Genomic DNA, 18,491 nt, shown 5'->3' on the forward strand with positions numbered 1-18,491 from the left:
GAAGTATAATCTTTTGTTTTGAGGTGAAATGTTCTCTAGCTATCTGTTAGGTTCATTTGATTTATGAAGTTAACTCTAGCATTCCTTTGTTTAGTTTTTGTCTTCATGACCTGTGTTCAGTCAGGCTACAGGAGTAAAGTCTCCCACTGTCAATATGAGAGAGTCAATATGTGATTTAAGCTGTAGTAGTGTTTCTTTTATGAACTTGGGTACCCTCGTGTACTGCCTGGTTTTGTGTATCAACCTGACACAAGCTAGTCATCTGACAAGAAGGAGCCTCAGTTGAGGAAATGCCTCCATGAGATCAAGCTGTAAGGCTCTTTCTCAATTAGTGTTCAATGGAGGATGGGAGGGCCCAGCCCGCAGTGGGTAGTGACATCCCTGGGCTTTAGTGTTCAGTGGAGGATGGGAGGGCCCAGCCCACAGTGTGTAGTGACATTCCTGGGCTTTAGTGTTCAATGGAGGAGGGGGAGGGCCCAGCCCGCAGTGGGTAGTGACATCCCTGGGCTGGGTCTATAAGAAATCATGCTGAGCCAGCCATATGAAGCAAGCCAGTAAGTGGCACTCCAGCATGGCCTCTGCATCAGCTCCTGCCTTCAGGTTCCAGCCCTGCTTGAATCTCTGTTCTGACTTCCACCAATGATAGACTGTAATCTGGAAGTGTAACCCAAATAAACCCATTGATCCCCAATTGCTTTTTTGTCATGGTGTTTCATTGCGGCAGTAAAAACCCTAACTAAGACACCATGTGTTTGGTGCATAGATATTTAGAAATGCAATATCCTTTTGGTGGATTTTTCCTTCAATTATGTAGTGTCTTTCCCTGTCCTAGTTAGTTTTGGTTTGAAGTCTGTTTTGTCAGATTTTATAATGGCTGCCTGTACCTGCTTGCTTCTTGAAGGGCCCATTTGCTTGGAATATCTTTTTCCATCCTTTTACTGTGAGGTGATGATGAGATGTTTCTTGGATGCAGCATAAAGATAGATCTCATTTTCTAATCCAGTGTGTTAGCCTTTGTCTCTTTATTAAAGAATTAAGACCATTAATATTGAGTGTGATTAATAAGCATTATTTATTGATGGAGAGCTGTCACAAAGGAGTGTAAATGAATTAGACAGGAAGGCTGAGAAAGTTGATGGGAAAGACATAAGCTGGATTCCCACCAAGAAGAACACATAAGGATGCTTTCAATAGACCACTGTGGCAACTTTTCTTTTTGGTATAGACACTCAGCCTCAGCATCTTTTTTCCTTGGCCCTTCACCTCTTACTGGTCTACCAATTAGGATATTCTTCATCCCTCATGTATGCCTTCCCTTTACAGGCTTATTCCTTCCTATCTCTGTTCTGCACTATTAGCCCTCACTTCATCTATTAGCCCTCAAGACACTCAATAAAGGAGAATTCTGGCACTTCTATTGGTAGTTCCCCAGCCCACGGTCTACATTGCAGTTATGTTAGGATATAAATTATATGTTCCTACGGTTCATTCACCTAATTTGTATAGTGCATTAGCTTTTAGTATAGTTATAGAAGTTTGAAGTAATTACCACACAGCTATTAGAACATTTTATTCATCATAGAAAGTAGCCAACCCTGTGGCCAGTTGCAGTTACTCTTCATTTTCTGCTCCTACCAGCCCCTGTAACCTGGTAAAGCTCCTTCTAGACCTTTTACTTAGCATGTTTTCATATTCATTTTTTATTACAAAATTTCTTCCCACTGTTGATCTTTCTGTTCTACTCTATATCCTTAAATTAGGTGACTAGGCACCAAATGCACTAAGCAAAGAAAGACTTTTAAAAGCAGTAAGGGAAAAAGGTCAAGTAACATAAAGGCAGGCCTATCAGAATTACACCAGACTTCTCACCAGAGACTATGAAAGCTAGAAGATCATGGGTAGATGTCATACAGACCCTACAAGAACACAAATGCCAGCCCAGGCTACTATACCCAGCAAAACTCTCAATTACCATAGATGGAGAAAACAAGATATTCATGACAAAGCCAAATTTACACAATATCTTTCTACAAATCCAGCCCTACAAAGGATAATAGATGGAAACATCAACATAAGGAGCAAAACTACACCCTAGAAGAAGCAAGAAAGTAATCTTTCAACAAATCCACACAAGCCTAATTCTACCTCTTACAACAAAAACAACAGGAGTAACAATTACTTTTTCTTAATATGTTAATATGAAAAATAATATTATCAACATTTCCTAATCGATTGAAATCCAAAAACATGAGGAATTAGAAATTTGTTGCCAGGCGGTGGTGGTGCACGCCTTTAATCCCAGCACTTGGAAGGCAGAAGCAGGCTGATTTCTGAGTTCGAGGCCAGCCTGGTCTACAGAGTGAGCTCCAGGACAGCAAAGGCTACACAGAGAAACCCTGTCTCAAAAAAACAAAAAAAATTAGAAAAAGAATAAAATAAAATAAAAAATAGAAATTTGTTGATTGTCATCCAATGGTCTCTCTAATTTGGTAATTGGAGAAATAGGTCCAATATTATATAATCCGTATACACTTTCAGCTTATTTGTTCATGACAGTGTCTTGTTGCATGCAACATAATGGTCCTGAGATCTTGCTTCTCCTAGCTCAGCTTCTCTATTAGTAGTATTGTTTATTTCATGTTTTTACACTATACTATGGTTTTCAGAACAGCTTACATATTTTAAAAGTATTTATATATCCAAAAGTAATGTTGACAATTAAATTGGGAGGGGGCTTGTAAGAGAACAACACACTGTGAGACTGAATGCTTTGCTTGGCGTTTGTAACTCTTGTATCAAGTTACCACAGTAAGAGCCAAGATCTTAAGCTCTACTAAATACAAAACAAACAAACAAAAACACTTTATATATTTATGTTCATTTAAGAAAATATTAGTGGTGATGTATTATTTTGAAATATACAGTTAATATGTTTGGAGTCATTTAAAATTTATATTGAGAAAAATGTTTGTATTTTCAGTATTGCCGTAGACAAACATCTACATAAGACTGTTAAATTGATTGTTGTTTTATATCAAACAACTTTTATAATACTCACTTTTATTGTTATAATATTTTATAAATTTTAAAGAATATGATAAAAAAAGATATTGTAGGTATTGAAAGGGTGTCTCTGGGAGGAGTTGGGGTACAAAAGGAAAACAAGAATGTGATTTAATTCCATTTACTTAAAGTATGTTTTTAAATATTAACAAATTCAGATAAATTAAAATCATGTAACTTTTCTCATCATATTGCAATAAAACTTAAAAAAAATTAGGTGACTAGGATAACTGTAGTTAAATAGAGGTTGCTTTTGTGGGTTACACCTGGTGTACTTTAGATCAAAGGTAGGAAGGAGCACACAAGTCGTCTATAGCTTCAACATGGGCAGACACCCTGAAGCACCATGAACTTCTGTAGTTCGCTTTCCGACACCGTGAGGTCAGTATCCTATTGTGTATGTGGTATTGATTCTTGAATATTTAAGTGACTCTAAACAGAATCATCATATAATTAAGTAATAAATTATACTTAAGTTAGTTTAATAAAATTATGCAGTTATAAAATATTAGGTAAGAAAAAATATATTTGGTTTGTTTTCCCAAAAAAGTAGCCCATACATTTTGCAGGCTCAGGTTTGCAGCTTTGTAGGCTTTACAAGTCTGTTATCAGAGCCTGCACAGGCCATTATCATATGAAAGTGCTGGACAGTGTCTAGAAGAACTGTCTGTTAATGAACAAAAGCTGTGAACAGGATGTTGTTTGTGTTCTGGCCTGTGCTTTACTGAAAGGAGGATGAGAGAGACAGTTGAAGAAGTAGATCAAGACCCCTCAGCCTACAGGCTGAGAGCATCTCTGTGAAAGGGCATCATTTCCATGGTTCTGAGCTACGGCCCATCTTAGCCTATCACGTATCCTGTCTTTTCAACTGAATGAGAATGGCCTCACTTGGAAACCTGCCATGTTCTCTTTTTAAAGCCATAGCTACTTTAGATTCAAATCCTTTCCCTGTATACTGGGTCCAGTAGGCCTGCCCTAAGAGTATGTCAACACACATCACTGTCCCTTCCTGCTGTTGCCAAGCACAGCCACATTCAGCCTTTTACTAAGCTGCAAACTCCTGTGTGGTTCGGAGGACTAAATCTAGCACCCCAGGCATACTATGCACAGTACTATCCCCAGTCCTTTATTTCTATATTTTTAATTCATTTCTAAATTGAAGAAATATGTTTATATGTCAGTTTTCTTACTAGAAACTATCAGATTAATGACAGTTTGAACAAAAAAAAAATAAGCAGAAATTCATGAACTGCATGAGACTCTGCTTTAAAGCCAAAAAGATGATCTGCTAAATCTTGACAGTCTTCAGTTTTGCTTTGTCTTTATTTGATATCAAGATTTTCATTCAAATAAATATTTTTAAAAGGACTAATACATTCCAAGATACAGTACTTCTGATAATTGCTTCTGGAATTATTGATCTTATGATATTTATACTGGTTTATGATCTAGAGCAGTGTCTCCATAGACCCTGACTGAGAACATTATCACCTTTTCTCTCTTCTCTTAGCTCCTATGAAGAATTATGAACTATTTGTTGTTATTTAATTGCTCCTTTGATTTTGCTTTTAACTTTGTTCCTAATTATTCCTGTCATTCTTTGTTCATCAAATAAAAGTAGGCCTAGGACCAGACAGAGTACAGAGAGGTTAGATGGCCTTACCATGGTTGTTTTGTTTTTCTATTTTTGTTTTGTTTTGGGGGACAAGGACTCACTCTGTAGACAAGCTGTCCTTGAACTCATAGAGATTGCCCTCCCTCTGTCTCCAGTGCTGAGAATGAAGGCCTATGCCATACTCTCAGCTCTTCACTGTGCTTTTGAAGCAGACTAGAATTTGTAACTAGGAGCCATTCTAATAATGACCTGTCTAAAGGAGGATAAGACACAGACAAGAGAGACATTCGAGACATTTTAGAATACTGAAATATTCATAAGCTTGGGGCTTTTTCGAATGTACAAAAAAAAGCACCAATCTTTACAGTAAATTTTTAATTTCCAGGCCTTTGGGAAAGAATTTGTCAAAAACTTTGGAGATGGTGGTTCTAAGCTGCTTACGATGAAGCCTGATGACTTTAATAATATCACTAGCTCACTACTTGTCAGGATGAGGAACGACTCAAAGCTACCTGGGAACCTGAAAGAGTATTCTCCCTGGATGAGTAAATTCAAAGTGGAGTTCCTAAGAAGTGAACTGGAGATTCCTGGTGAGTTAACATCCAATAGTGAGAAGAACACTTCTTTTTTTTTTTTTTTTAAGATTTATGTGTATGACTACACTGTAGCTGAACAGATGGCTATGAGCCATCAGGTGTGAGGCTGGGCAGGACCTCTGCCGTCCCGCTCACTTTGGGCGTAATTCACTGTAGCTGTCTTCAGACGCACCAGAAGAGGGTGTCAGATTTCATTACTGGTGGTTGTGAGCTACAGTGTGGTTGCTGGGATCCGAACTCAGGACCTTACCCGCTGAGCCATCTCACCAGCCCAAGAAGAACACTTAAGGAGAATAACGTGGTAGCAAGAACTTGTGTTGGGATCTTGACAGGTATGTGTATGTTTGTGTGTGTGTGTACACAGGGGTGCATATATTATATAAAATTTGTATGTGGAGGTCAGAGAACAACCCTTAGTATTCATCTTTCCTTTCCACCTTGCTTGAGAGACAGGACTTTGTTTTTTCTGCCTCATACACTAGGCTGGCTGGCCTGTGTGTGCCTGTGCTTTACAGATCTCCTGGGATCACAGGACCTGGAGCAACGAGGACCACAGATAACAACTCAAGCTGTCATATCTGGCTTTTGCATGAGTTCTGGCAATTTAAACTTGTGCTGTACTGGAAGCACTTTTACCCACTGGGTTATCTCCCCAGCCCATCTGGATTTTTTTGTTTGTTTTGGTTTTAAGATTTATTTATTTTTGGTTATGTGTCCACGGATGTAGGTGCATGTCAGTGCATGTCCCCACAGACCAAGAAAGGGTGTCGTATTCCCAGGAGCTGGAGTTTATTAATGGTTGTAAGCCTCCTAAAATGAGTGCTGAGAACCAAACTCAGGTTCTCTGGAACAGCAAATGCTCCTAACTGCTGAGGCATCTCTCCAGTGTCCCAGCTCAACCATATTCATTATTAGGAAAACCTGTAGGTACTATGAATTAGTATAGTTTACTATATTTTTTTTACGGCAATTGTTCAGATTTCGATTTTGTACTTATAAGAACCCCAAGTCATTGACTCCTACTTTGCTTCTGAATAACTTTTCTTCAGAAATAAATAGCAGTGTAGAAAGGTCACTTCCTAGGCACCAGCTGGTCCCATTCAAAGAGAACAGCAGCAGGAAAACAGACTGTCACACTGAGGGGGACAAATGCAGCAAACTGTCAGAAGAAATTTCTTTCCTATTCCATGTTCACCAACCTAGAATTTTCCCAAGACAGCAATGTTTTAATCTGGTGACTGATTCTCCCCTCTCAGCAAGTAGATCAGAGCACTGTATAGAGATGCAGTTTCATTTTTGTTGACAACTGTGCAATTACACTTATCAAGAAAATAAGGCTGTTTCCTTTTTCTTGTTTCTCTTTTTTTTTTTTTTTTTTTTTTTTTTTTTTTTTTTTTTTTTTTTTTTTGGTTTTTCGAGACAGGGTTTCTCTGAGTAGCCCTGGCTGTCCTGGAACTCACTTTGTAGACCAGGCTGGCCTCGAACTCAGAAATCCACCTGCCTCTGCCTCCCAAGTGCTGGGATTAAAGGCGTGCGCCACCACCACCCGGCTCTCTTGTTTCTCTTTTTTAAGCAGGGTCTCACTGTATAAACCAGGCTGGCCTGGAACTCACAAAGACTCACCTGCCTCTGTCTCCTAGGTGCTAGGATTAAAGGTGAAGCCACACCTGGTTTATTAGATCAACATATATGTTTTTAAATATGTAGGTTTTCTAACACAGTTCCTAAACAAGGCTCTGTGTTTGCTTTAGGACAGTATGATGGGAAAAGCAAACCACTGCCTGAATATCATGTGCGGATCTCTGGATTTGATGAGCGGGTAGGTCGTGTTTGTCATTGTTGTCTCTGTGACATTTGATATATTAGTCAGCTTTCCACTAGCATGTTGTTCCCAAATTATAATATTGATCAGATTCCTAAAGATAGTGTCTCCAGTGTTTCAATGTCAGTTATATTTAAGAATATTGTAAATTAAGCACCAGATGGTCAGCCCTGAAACATTCTCACTATATGGACTTAGTACGTTAAGTTTCAGAATACATATGTATAGACAACAACAACAGTATATATATATGAATGCATGCAGTAACAGTTGATGAAAACAGAAGCCATGAATTTGAAGGCGAGTGAGAAGAGATATATGGGAGGGTTTGGAAGGAGAAAGGGGAGGAAGAAGTACAATTGAATTATGTCAAAAACAAAGAAAAAATATAATGTAGTAAAGTAAGTATAAGCTGTATATGTCCAATGTAGATTGTGTATAGAATTAATCATGGATAAAGACCTTTATGTTGAATGAACATCACATACTGAGGATGATATCCATGGTTATAGGCAGTGTCTGTAAATAAGAATTGAGTGTGCACAGGTATTATTATTTTTTTTTTTTTTTAATGAAAACTTTATTTTCTGAGTGCTCAGGGAGGTGACCAGTTCAGGATCTGAACCTCATCCTCGAGGGGAGATTGTACAATATTTTTATAGGATGGGAACAAAAAAATAGAGGGGCATGGAAGAAGCTACAGTGCTATCCAACTGTATTTTGACATTATGAGTTAAACCAGAGAGTACCCGTTGGAGACTGGGCCATATCCAGGGCACTTGGCTTCAAGGTCCTTAATTTATTCTCCTACACGTTAGGTCCTGAGATCAGAGTGATTAGGGGAGTGGGTCTGAGAACAATTACTTGTTTAATCCTGCCAGCAAGATGGTTAAGTGTGCACAGGTATTATGCCCTGACTCCAAGGGAAACCCAGGAGAGCTCAAGAACTCCAGAGTCCGCTGCAATTGTGCATAAGAGTCTTTTTATTTTCGAGTCAGACTCGGATTGAAAACCTTCCCATGGCATAGGACAGGAATGTGACCATGAGCTTGGGTGTCTTGGCATTTCTATACAGCATAGTTAGAAATCCTTTGAATGCCTAGGGTGATGGTGCGAGGCAGGTGAGGCAAGTCATGATTCAGATGAGATACCATTTGCTAGGATGGAATCAGGAGGCTGAGAGGGGGGTTCTTCTGACCTAAGGATTATCTTTTGGGGGCTATCAGGAACTAGTTTTATGGCCGGCCATAACTGTCTGTGACCTCTGATCACCTCCCTTCTATGATTTAAACATGGGACCCTAGTATCCTTTTTCCAAAGACAGGCACCAGCTGCACCTGGGAAGCGCCCAGCCAATTATCAGGGAGAGTGCTAGCCTCAACATCACAGAGGCTAGGGAGGCTGTCATCCATCTCACTCAAGCTGGCACCTGTGGCTCCTCGAATTCCCTAGGAGTGGCCAGGGAGGGGGAGGAAGCCCGAGTTTACTGCAGGGGTTGGGGAAAGCACAGAGGCTAGTGCCTGCACACCCACCGCCCTTACTGTGGAAGAGAGCCTGGGGTGGGGGAAGTGCAGAGGCAAGCATGACAGATGGCCCTGAAACCTACATCCCAGATTCTGCTTTTGTATACCACCTGATTCTGTCTTCCAAAGAGAGGTCCTTTGTGGAATGCATCCATCCTGACAGTGGTACAGTGAGCTACTCTGAAACTGCCCTTTAAGTATTTTTTGCTGTAGTAGTGCACACGTAGCCCCAGCTCCTCAGGAGATAAAAGGACCACTTGAGCCCAGGCATTAGAAACTAAGCTGGGTAACATAGCAAGACTATTTTTTAAGACAGCAATAACTGTAGCAGTCCCTAATTAACTACTTGAATTGATCTGGCAGCAGAGACCTGTTCTTCACTACCACCCTTGAATATTCAAGGTTCCCGAATGAAAGACACATTTACACGGCCTTTATATTTTGATATGCCTTATACAGCTCAATGGCTGGGTCACTTCCTAACGTCCACATGCCTTATCCACTTCCCTCCGATATTCCCAAGTTATTACTTACTAAAATCTATAGTCTGTCTTTGCTGCTCTGGACCCAGTCAGGCAGCCCTCTGAAGGCCACTCTCCCCCAGCTCCTACATGGTGGCTGTGCTCTCTGTCCCACACTTTCTCAGGTGTGGCATCTCCTCTCCACCTTCCCCTAGCTCCACAGATCTCTTTTCTCCCTGTCCCTAGCCCGGGAATCCTAAATGTCCTGCCTTTGTCTGCCTTGCCCAGCCTTTGGCTGCTGACACCATTATTCAGCAATCAAAACCAACTAGGGACAGGGTTCCTCAATGTCTTACACGAAGATTTGGAGATTCTTATGCAATTTTGGGGACCCAAATTAACATAATACAAGCAGCATTAGACCAAACCCACTACAACAACAAATCTCTTACTGTTTAAAGGTAAAAGTAATGAGCTCCATAAGGAAACCAAAGCGCATTGTTATTCGAGGCCATGATGAAAAGGAATACCCATTCCTGGTAAAAGGTGGTGAGGACCTCCGGCAGGACCAGCGCATTGAGCAGCTATTTGAGGTCATGAATGCCATTCTCTCTCAGGATGCTGCCTGCAGTCAGAGAAACATGCAGTTAAGGACTTACCGTGTCATGCCAATGACCACTAGGTATGGCCTGAGTGAACCTATTTATACTGGGAAGAGAGCCTATCTCCTACCCTGCCTGAGTTCTGAAGTGGGCTTATGGGTTCTTACAGCCTCCCATGGAGGCTTACATTCAAGTAGAATTACATGGGAAAGTGGATGAGGAAGTAAAGTGGATGGGAAGGAAGCTGTTTTGCTCTGACTCAGAATACTTTTTCTGATGAAGAAAGAGCAATTGTACTTATTTGTAAATATTTTGTTTTATTTTTCAGATTGGGATTAATTGAATGGATTGAAAATACTATGACCTTGAAGAATCTTCTTTTGAGTAATATGTCACAAGAGGAGAAAGTGGCTTATAACATGTAATGTCACCCATGTCACCTTGGGTAACCTAAAAATGCCTAGAGATCTTCCTGCATTGGGATTAAAGGCACACACTAGCTTTTATTAACCCGTGCATGCGCACACACATACCCACACATACACACACACACACACACCCTGTTTCTGAGGATAGATTTCACGTATAGTCTAGGTTGGCATTGGACTCATGATCACAGGTGCATACAGCCAACCTGACCCTCAACTTGTAATTATTTGTTTTGGTTTCTGAAAACTCATTAGAAAGACATCTAGCACAAACTAAAAAGTGGCCAAATGTATACATACCAGAGTGTATCGACCTGCACATGTGCCGACTCTTGTGGGACATGTCACTGAAGCTTTTCAAATTCAGGATGAGATGGCTGACAGTAAGAAAAGGCTTCATCTTACCTAGAGTTTTGTATATGTGTCTACATTCAGGAAGTGGTAAAGAAATATCTAGAGTCTAGTCTAAAAATAAGGAAAAGTGGATTTGTGAATGATTTGTAAAAGATTTAACTTACTGTCAAATGAGGCCTATTAGCAGTGATATCATGATTAGCAGGCTGCCTTTCAGGGTGACATACCTAGGTCACAGATCTTTATGTTTACTTGAATATGTTGTTTTTCTCTGTATTTAAAGAGAAATATTTTGTACCTGACTCTATTGTGCCTGAGTTTTTGTATGGGTTAGCTGCTTGAGTTTTTGTATGGGTTAGCGCTTGAGTTTATCTTGGAGTCATTAAGAGTGAATATGGCATATTGAAAGTTGTATTTATTCACTATTTTTCAATATATTTTCTATGTTCTTGGCTATGCAAAATACCTCCTTAATTCTAATTCCCTTTTTCCTACTTGCTAGTGATCTCAATGCACCAATTTATGACTATCATGACTGGCTGAAAAAAGTGTCAGGGAGAAGTGATTCTAAAGGCTATGCGCTAATGTACAAGTAAGTTTTTGACTTTTAAGTATGGGAGCCTATGTGCTCCCATACGTAAAAGGTCCTTGGTCCTGTGAAGGTTCTGTGCCCCAGTGTAGGGAATGCCAGGGCCAATAAGTGGGAGAGGGTGGGGTGGCAAGCATGGGGAGGGGGGAGGCAACAGGGGTTTGTTCTTGTTGTTTTTCATTGTTTGTTTGTTTGTTTGTTTGTTCCTGGGAGGGGAAACTGGGAAAAGAAAAATCATATGACATGTAAATAAAGAAAATATCTAATAAAAAAAAAGTATGGGAGCCTATGTGCTAATGTACAAGTAACTTGAACTTTTCTACCTTTGTTCATTCTTCTAAAAAGTGCATACTTTTGATTCTTAAAAAATTGGCATCAGGTTGTCTAGGGATATGGTTACAGCCCTGACTTAGCTTATGTGAGGCCCTGGCATCTGTGTCCAGCACTGGGAAGGGAGGGAAGAAAGCAGAGAATACATTTTGCTGTAGATATCATTAAAATATAGTTATTTGACATCAAGAATACATTTTTCTTTTGGGTCAGGGTTTGGGTTTTTTGAGACAAGGTCTTTCTGTGTATCTCTGGCTATTCTGGAACTCAGAAATCCACTTGTCTCTTCTCCCAAGTACTACCATGCCCAGTTGATACAATATTTCAGTATAAATAATTTTAAATTTTAAAGTCACCAGAAATTTGTTCTAATGAAATGTTTTTCTTAAATCACAGAAAAGCTAACCGTACAGAAACAGTTGTGGCTTTTAGAAAAAGGGAAAATAAAGTACCTGCTGATCTCTTAAAGTAAGTATGTTTGTGACTTCATAAACCTAGTGGCATAGCAGAGGTGATACATGGCTTTTCTCTCCTAGGCGGGCCTTTATAAAGATGAGCACTAGCCCTGAGGCATTCCTGGCACTGCGTTCCCACTTTGCCAGCTCTCATGCACTGCTGTGCATCAGCCACTGGCTCCTCGGTATTGGAGACAGACACCTGGAGAATTTCATGGTGGCCATGGAGACAGGCAGTGTGATTGGAATTGACTTTGGACATGCGTTTGGAACAGCTACTCAGGTGTGTTGTGCTTAACTCTCCCTCCTGATCTAGAACTGGAATATGCGTTAGCCAGGATTCTCTAATGGAGCAGAACTGATAGAATGAACATATACATAGGATTTTAGACCATGGTTCAGCTAGTCTAACAATGGCTGTCTTCTGATAGAAAGGATTCTGAACAATCCAGTACTTGTCCAGGAGACTGGATGTCTCAGCAGTTCCAGCCAGGTGCTAGAGTCCTGGAAGATTCCTAGAGAGTCTGTGTTGGAATCCCAAAGAAGTAGATTATAATATCAGCAGAGGAAATGCCTCGGCAACAGGGTAGATGAACTTGCTAGCGAAACCTAGGGTAATGGCAAAAAGTAAGTTTTTTTCTTCCATGTCCTTTATATAGGCTGCCACCAGGTGTGGCCCAGATGTAGTATGAGAGTCTTCCCACCTCAAAGGATCCGATCAAGGAAATCCCTAACAGGTGCACCCAGAAGCTTGGGTTTTAGTTGATGCCAGAGGAAGTCAAGTTGACAACCATGTGGCATTAACACCTCCAGAAATTAATTAAAGGAGGTTAAGTTGTCTTTGGCACTGTTCTGAAACCTGACACTTTTTGAAGAAACAAATAATCTCACCCTCATTTTAGGCTCGTACATGACCTGTAAGTCATGGCAAACATAGTGATATGTAATCAGAGCCAAGAAGAAAAGGATATTACATTGTTACGAAAACATATAACTAGAGTGTCTTATATAAAATGTAATTTAAATTGTTTCTGTTGTGCTTCTGAGTCTTCCAGGTTCTAGGTTACTCCATGGAAGTTTATGCTTTGAGAGGATATGCGATCTGAATCGATTATTCTTGGGTATAGGAATTACCTAGCTGATTTTAAGAAATGTGAAGTTTCCCAGGTTTATGCCTATATCCTCAGCACAAGGGAGACTGGGACAGGAAAATGACTGCAAATTCAAGGCGGCAAGCATGGCCTTTAGTGTTAGACCCTAACTTAAAAAACAGGACCAGTGAGATGGCTCAGTGGGTAAATGTGCATGCCAGCAAGCCTGATGACCTAAGTTCAGTGCACAGAACCCACATCATGGTAGAAGGAGAGAACCAGCCCCTGTTGGGACAGAATAAACATTAAAAAGAAAAAGAGAGAGAAATCAAAAACAAGATACAGTTTGTAGCCTCACTAAAAGGAAATAATAACTTTAAGGTGGTGCTTTATTTGCATTTTGCCTGGTTTTTTTTTTTTTTTTGAGAGTTCTAATTCGTTTATGTCATAGTTAGCATCACTATTGCTATGATGAAACTACATAAGGGGAGGAAAGGGTTTGTTTGGCTTGCCCTTCCACATCATAGCCCATCACTAAAGGCAATCAAGACAGTAACTCAAACAGGGCAGGAACCCGGAGGCAGGAGCTGATGCAGAGGCTGTGGAGGGGTGCTACTTTATGTGTTTCACATGGCTTGCTCAGCCTGATTTCTTATAGATCCCAGAACCAACAACCTAGGGGTGGCACCACCCATAATGGGCTCGGTCCTCCCCCATCAATCACTAATTTAAGAAAATATTCTATAGGCTTGCCCCATCTTATAGAGAGATTTTCTCAGTTGAGATTCCCTCCTTTCAGATGACTTTAGCTTGGGTTAAGGTGACATAAAACTATCCAGTACTATGTACTTAGATATACTTTTTTCTCTCATTTAGTTTCTTCCAATCCCTGAGTTGATGCCTTTTCGTCTAACCCGCCAATTTGTCAGTCTCATGTTGCCAATGAAAGAAACGGGTCTTATGTGCATGGTCATGGTGCATGCACTGAGGGCTTTCCGCTCACGTGCAGGTCTGCTCACCGACACCATGGAAATTTTTGTGAAGGAACCCTCCTTTGATTGGAAGGTACGTTTTGGTTTTGGATAGACACACTCATGTCTCCTTTGGATTGTGAAAATGCATCATTGTATTTACTGAAATGTTTATATTATTTTGTGCTACATTTCTCAAAACTAACCTAAAAAAAATCAGATAAAAAGCAAAACACTTATTTGGAGGAAACATACTACTATGTTTAGTTTGAGCCTAACTGGAGGTTACAGTAACATTGGTAACAGTAAGTATGAGTTCTGTTTTCATACACAATTTAGTGCTGTTATTGTTGTTGTAATTATAGATACGGTCTTACTCTAGCCTGGGCTAGCCTAGAACTCACCATATAGCCAAGGCTGCCCTACAACTCAAAAGAATCTTGCCTCAACCTCTTGATTTCTGGAATTATAACAATGTGAATGCACATTCTGGAATTATAACAATCTGAACCTACAACTTTAAAAAAAAAAAAATGGTTAGTTTTTATGAGTGTTTTGCCTGCAGGTATGTAAGTGCATATACATGCAGTGCCCACAAAGGCCAGAAGAGGGAGTGCCTAGATTAGAATTACAGAAAACTGTAACCAACCGTGTGATTTCTAGGACCTGAACCCTGGTTGGTCCTCTAAGAACATCAAGTACTCTTAATTCTTGACCATCTCTCCAGCCAACAACAACTTTTGATTAGAAGTCATTCCATGTGAATTTTTCCTTAATCCTAAGAACAAATAGTGCTGTTTGAATCAGTTATCCAGAATAGACCCCAAAGCATTAAGCTCATCCTTTCCTGTGGACTTCTTCTCACCTCTCTGCCTGCATCACATGGTCATGGTGCTGGGCGCCATGTCAGTATCTGACTAGAAAGCTACAGAGCTGTTCCAACTATATGTCTTTGTTTTAGGATCATTACTTGGTTTAATGTTTTTTAATGTAATTTAATGTAATTTGTATATGCTAATATAATAAGTAGAAAAAACTATGTTCTTTCCCTTTAGTGTTTTGAGCAGACAATGCAGAGAAAAGGAGGATCATGGATTAAAGAAATAAATGTAAATGAAAAGAATTGGTATTCACAACATAAAATACGCTATGCTAAGAGAAAGTTAGCAGGGGCCAACCCAGCAGTTATAACTTGGTAAGACTTGATTGTGAACATAGAATCCGTGTGTGTTCAGAAGTGCAAAGCACTTCGGACACTTGTGAGCAGTATGACACTCTTCACTGTGTAGATGGGGAAAATGAGTCTTTGGGAGGCTTACCACCACTCCAAGCCCAGGCCTGCAAGGGCTGGGGCTCACACCCATGTCTGTTTTGTGCTTCTGTACAGCCAGCACCAATAGGAGAACTAAGGTCATGCTGTAACATTGTTATGCATATGAGGAGGCTTGGAACTCATATTTGCCTTTGTACTTGTTAGGGCATGTGACCCATTTGATCCTGATGAGCACTAGGATCTCATAGCAAAGAGCACAGTGTGGGCTTCTCAGATAGTAACCTGAGCTGCACGGACCTTTAGGTTTGCTTGAAGTACTTAAAAATTGAAATCTAAAGCAGATAGAAATTTGTAGGCATTATTCCTAGGAAGTAAAAAACTTAGACTTCAGTTCTGAGCAGTAGTAAGGTGTACTCTGTAATTGACTTGATTTTCACAGTAGTGTCAGATCTATGCAGTAATTGGTGTTAGCAAGAGAGTGAGCTGCAGAAATCAATTCAGAGTCATTAACACTAAGTTGATCTTCATGATTGCACTTGGCTGTGACACGACATTGCTAGGTATGACCCCAGAAGCATGAGGAAGACCAAGATACACAAGTTGGACTTGAGAATTCCCAGCTGTGCTTTATAGGGTGCAATCAAGAACAGAGGAGGAATGGGAAAGTAAGTGAGGGTTCCTGAGCTAACCTAAAAGCGCAAGGCCTGGGTTCTATTCCCAGAGCTAGATTTTGTTTTAAAATTAGGGTTGCAGAAATGACTTAGCAATAAGAGTGCTTGTTGCTTTTCTAGAGCATACATGTGCATGAACAAGCAAATACATTTTTAAAAAATTTTAAGTAGTGGGGCTAGAAAGATCGCTTGCCATTAAAGAGCATTGTTGGAGTTTGAAAGGACCCGGTTTGGTTCTCCCACCCACAATCATCTGTACCTTGAGCTCCAGGGAATCTGGAGCCAATTCTGTCCTTCTCAGACATAAGGCATTATGTAGTGCACATAATGTGCAGATAAAGCATTCATACACATACAATTTAAAAAGTCGTCTCTTTAAAAAAAAAAAAAAAAAAAAAGGACAGGGCTGGCAAGATAGCTCAGCAGGTAAGAGTGCTGACTGCTATTCCAAAGGTCCTGAGTTCAGATCCCAGCAACCATATGGCATGGTGGCTTACAACCACCCATAATGAGATCTGACGCCCTCTTCTGGTATGTCTGAAGGTAGCAACAGTGTACTTATTTATAATAATAAATAAATCTTTGGGCCGGAGCGAGCAGGTTGACCAGAGCGAGCAGAGGCCCTAAATTCAATTCCCAACAACCACATGAAGGCCCACAACCAACTGTACAGCTACAGTATACTCATATACATAAAATAAATAAATAAATTAAAAAAAAAAAAGACAGTCCCTATATTGACAAAATTCTTCAAGTCATATTATCTGAGAAAAGATTCATGCCTAAAGTTTATAAGTTCTTTAAAAGCACATTGTGGGGGCAAGGGGTAATAGAGGGACGGCTCAGTAGTTAAGAGCACTTGCTCTTCCAGAGGGCTAGAGTTCCAGTTCCCATTTTACAAAGCTTATAACCACTTGTAATTCCAGCTCCAGAGAATCTGCTGTCCTCTTCTGTCCCCCAGAGGCACTCGCAAGCACAGACACAAATCTCTAAAATAATCTTTCTTAAAGCCCAGTGTGGTGATACAAACCTATGATCTTAGCAGATGGGAGTTAGAAGTCATCCTTGACTATATACTAGGTTTGTGGCCAACTGTGACAAGTGGCCTTTTCTCAAAAACAAACTCCTTGTAGTTCCATAATACAAAGACAGCATGATCAAAGTAATCAAACATGTTTCTAAAGAAAAATGTACAAATGGTACAAATGGCCACTAACTGAAGGGAGACGTACTCAGCATAAGTGGTAGTTTAGCAAATACAGTGACAATCTGCATCTTGTGTGTTATGACGGCCTTTAGATGGGATGAGAAGTGTGAGCAGGGGTGTGGAGAGGTGCATGGATGGTGGGCATTTAAATGGAGTTACCATTGTAGCCAGCATGTCCACTCCTGAGTGGCTACCCTAGAAAAATGAAAGCTCATGTTTGAACAAAAATTTCCAAGCAAATGTTAATAATTGTATTATTCATGCTTTATTTTTCTACCAACCCAAACTTTGAATTCTCAGTTATGAGTAACATGAGTGGGAAAGTGATAAATGATAATAGAATATTTATAAAGGATAGCCAGAAATACAGGTCAAAAGAGAAAAGTTATTTGTGTCTGTCTTTTCATAGTCATTCAATACTTTTTTCCAGCGATGAGCTACGTCTAGGCCATGGAACTTCACCTGCCTTTCTGAGTTATACAGCTGTAGCTCGAGGCAACAAAGACTACAACATTCGTGCACAAGAGCCAGAGAGTGGACTTTCAGAAGAGACTCAGGTGAAGTGCTTGGTGGATCAGGCGACAGACCCCAATATCCTTGGCAGGACTTGGCAAGGATGGGAGCCTTGGATGTAAAGTCTATGGGTGTCACCAATCATAAAGCACCGTATCTCCAAGAGCGTCTCCTAGACCTTTACTGACAGTCTGAAGAAATCTACTTTATAGTGCTGGCGAGATGGTCAGGGATAAAGGCATTTGTTACCAACACTAATGACCTAACTAACCTCAGTCCCTGAGACGCATATTGGAGGCAGTGATCCCACTCCTGGAAGTTCTCCTTTGACCTCCACACATGTGCCATGTCTTACATTCACCCACACATACATACACACGCACACATGTAAAAATAAATGATATGACAAATATTTATTCCTTGTTCCAAAGAGCCATCTTTTTGTTTCACTGATTTCTTTGCATTTTTTTTCATTTTTATTTCATTAATTTCTGCTCCAATCTTTATCATTTCTCCCTGTGTTCTTTTGTTGGGTGAGGTGGGTGTTTGTACACCATGTTGCATGTGTGGAAGTAGAAAAGTAGAAGTATGTAGATCCCATGGATCAAATTCAGATCATCAGTCTTGGCAGAAGCATCCTACCCTCTTGGCATCTCAGAGTTGTGTGTTTGTGTGTGTGTGTGTGTGTGTGCACTTGCGCGCGCGCACATGGTTGTAGGATCATGAAAGGCAGCCTGTTTTCTGTCCGAGCTAGGCTTAAACCTCAGAGACCCAGCAGATTAATCTGCAAGGGACAGAAGGAAGTTTGCCATGCTCCCAGACGCTATGCTCCTGACACAAGGCCCCAGCTCCATAATTCTGTTGCCTTTAGTCACGTTAGCTGTCTGGACTCCACCCCCACAGTTACCTGGCAACAGCCAGGTAGTT

At 40.4% G+C, this 18,491-nt stretch overlaps 1 protein-coding gene and 1 long non-coding RNA gene across 4 annotated transcripts in view; one reads left to right on the plus strand and one right to left on the minus strand.

The window, feature by feature from the left end:
• Window positions 1-17,988, plus strand: part of Prkdc (protein kinase, DNA-activated, catalytic subunit) — a 204,043-nt gene extending 186,055 nt beyond the window's left edge. The window contains exons 77-86 of the mRNA XM_031363186.1: window positions 5,064-5,268; window positions 7,026-7,093; window positions 9,542-9,762; window positions 10,011-10,103; window positions 10,967-11,056; window positions 11,780-11,851; window positions 11,920-12,121; window positions 13,806-13,994; window positions 14,956-15,095; window positions 17,482-17,988. Of these exons, the coding sequence (XP_031219046.1) occupies window positions 5,064-5,268; window positions 7,026-7,093; window positions 9,542-9,762; window positions 10,011-10,103; window positions 10,967-11,056; window positions 11,780-11,851; window positions 11,920-12,121; window positions 13,806-13,994; window positions 14,956-15,095; window positions 17,482-17,686 (1,485 nt within the window). The 3' untranslated portion in view covers window positions 17,687-17,988. The remainder of the gene's footprint in view (window positions 1-5,063; window positions 5,269-7,025; window positions 7,094-9,541; window positions 9,763-10,010; window positions 10,104-10,966; window positions 11,057-11,779; window positions 11,852-11,919; window positions 12,122-13,805; window positions 13,995-14,955; window positions 15,096-17,481) is intronic.
• On the minus strand, window positions 9,508-12,097 carry LOC116085623. Of its 3 annotated transcripts, none has more exons than XR_004116674.1 (3): window positions 11,836-12,097; window positions 10,411-10,575; window positions 9,508-9,705 (listed from the first exon to the last, which is right to left on the minus strand). It is a non-coding gene; the product is annotated as an uncharacterized LOC116085623 (long non-coding RNA). The 3 variants fall into 3 exon arrangements; XR_004116673.1 differs by having other exon boundaries at window positions 10,411-10,515; window positions 11,836-12,095; XR_004116672.1 differs by having other exon boundaries at window positions 10,411-10,487; window positions 11,836-12,086.
• Window positions 17,989-18,491: the final 503 nt, after the last annotated feature.

Source organism: Mastomys coucha, unplaced genomic scaffold, assembly GCF_008632895.1.
Source record: "Mastomys coucha isolate ucsf_1 unplaced genomic scaffold, UCSF_Mcou_1 pScaffold12, whole genome shotgun sequence".
Lineage (NCBI taxonomy): Eukaryota > Metazoa > Chordata > Mammalia > Rodentia > Muridae > Mastomys > Mastomys coucha.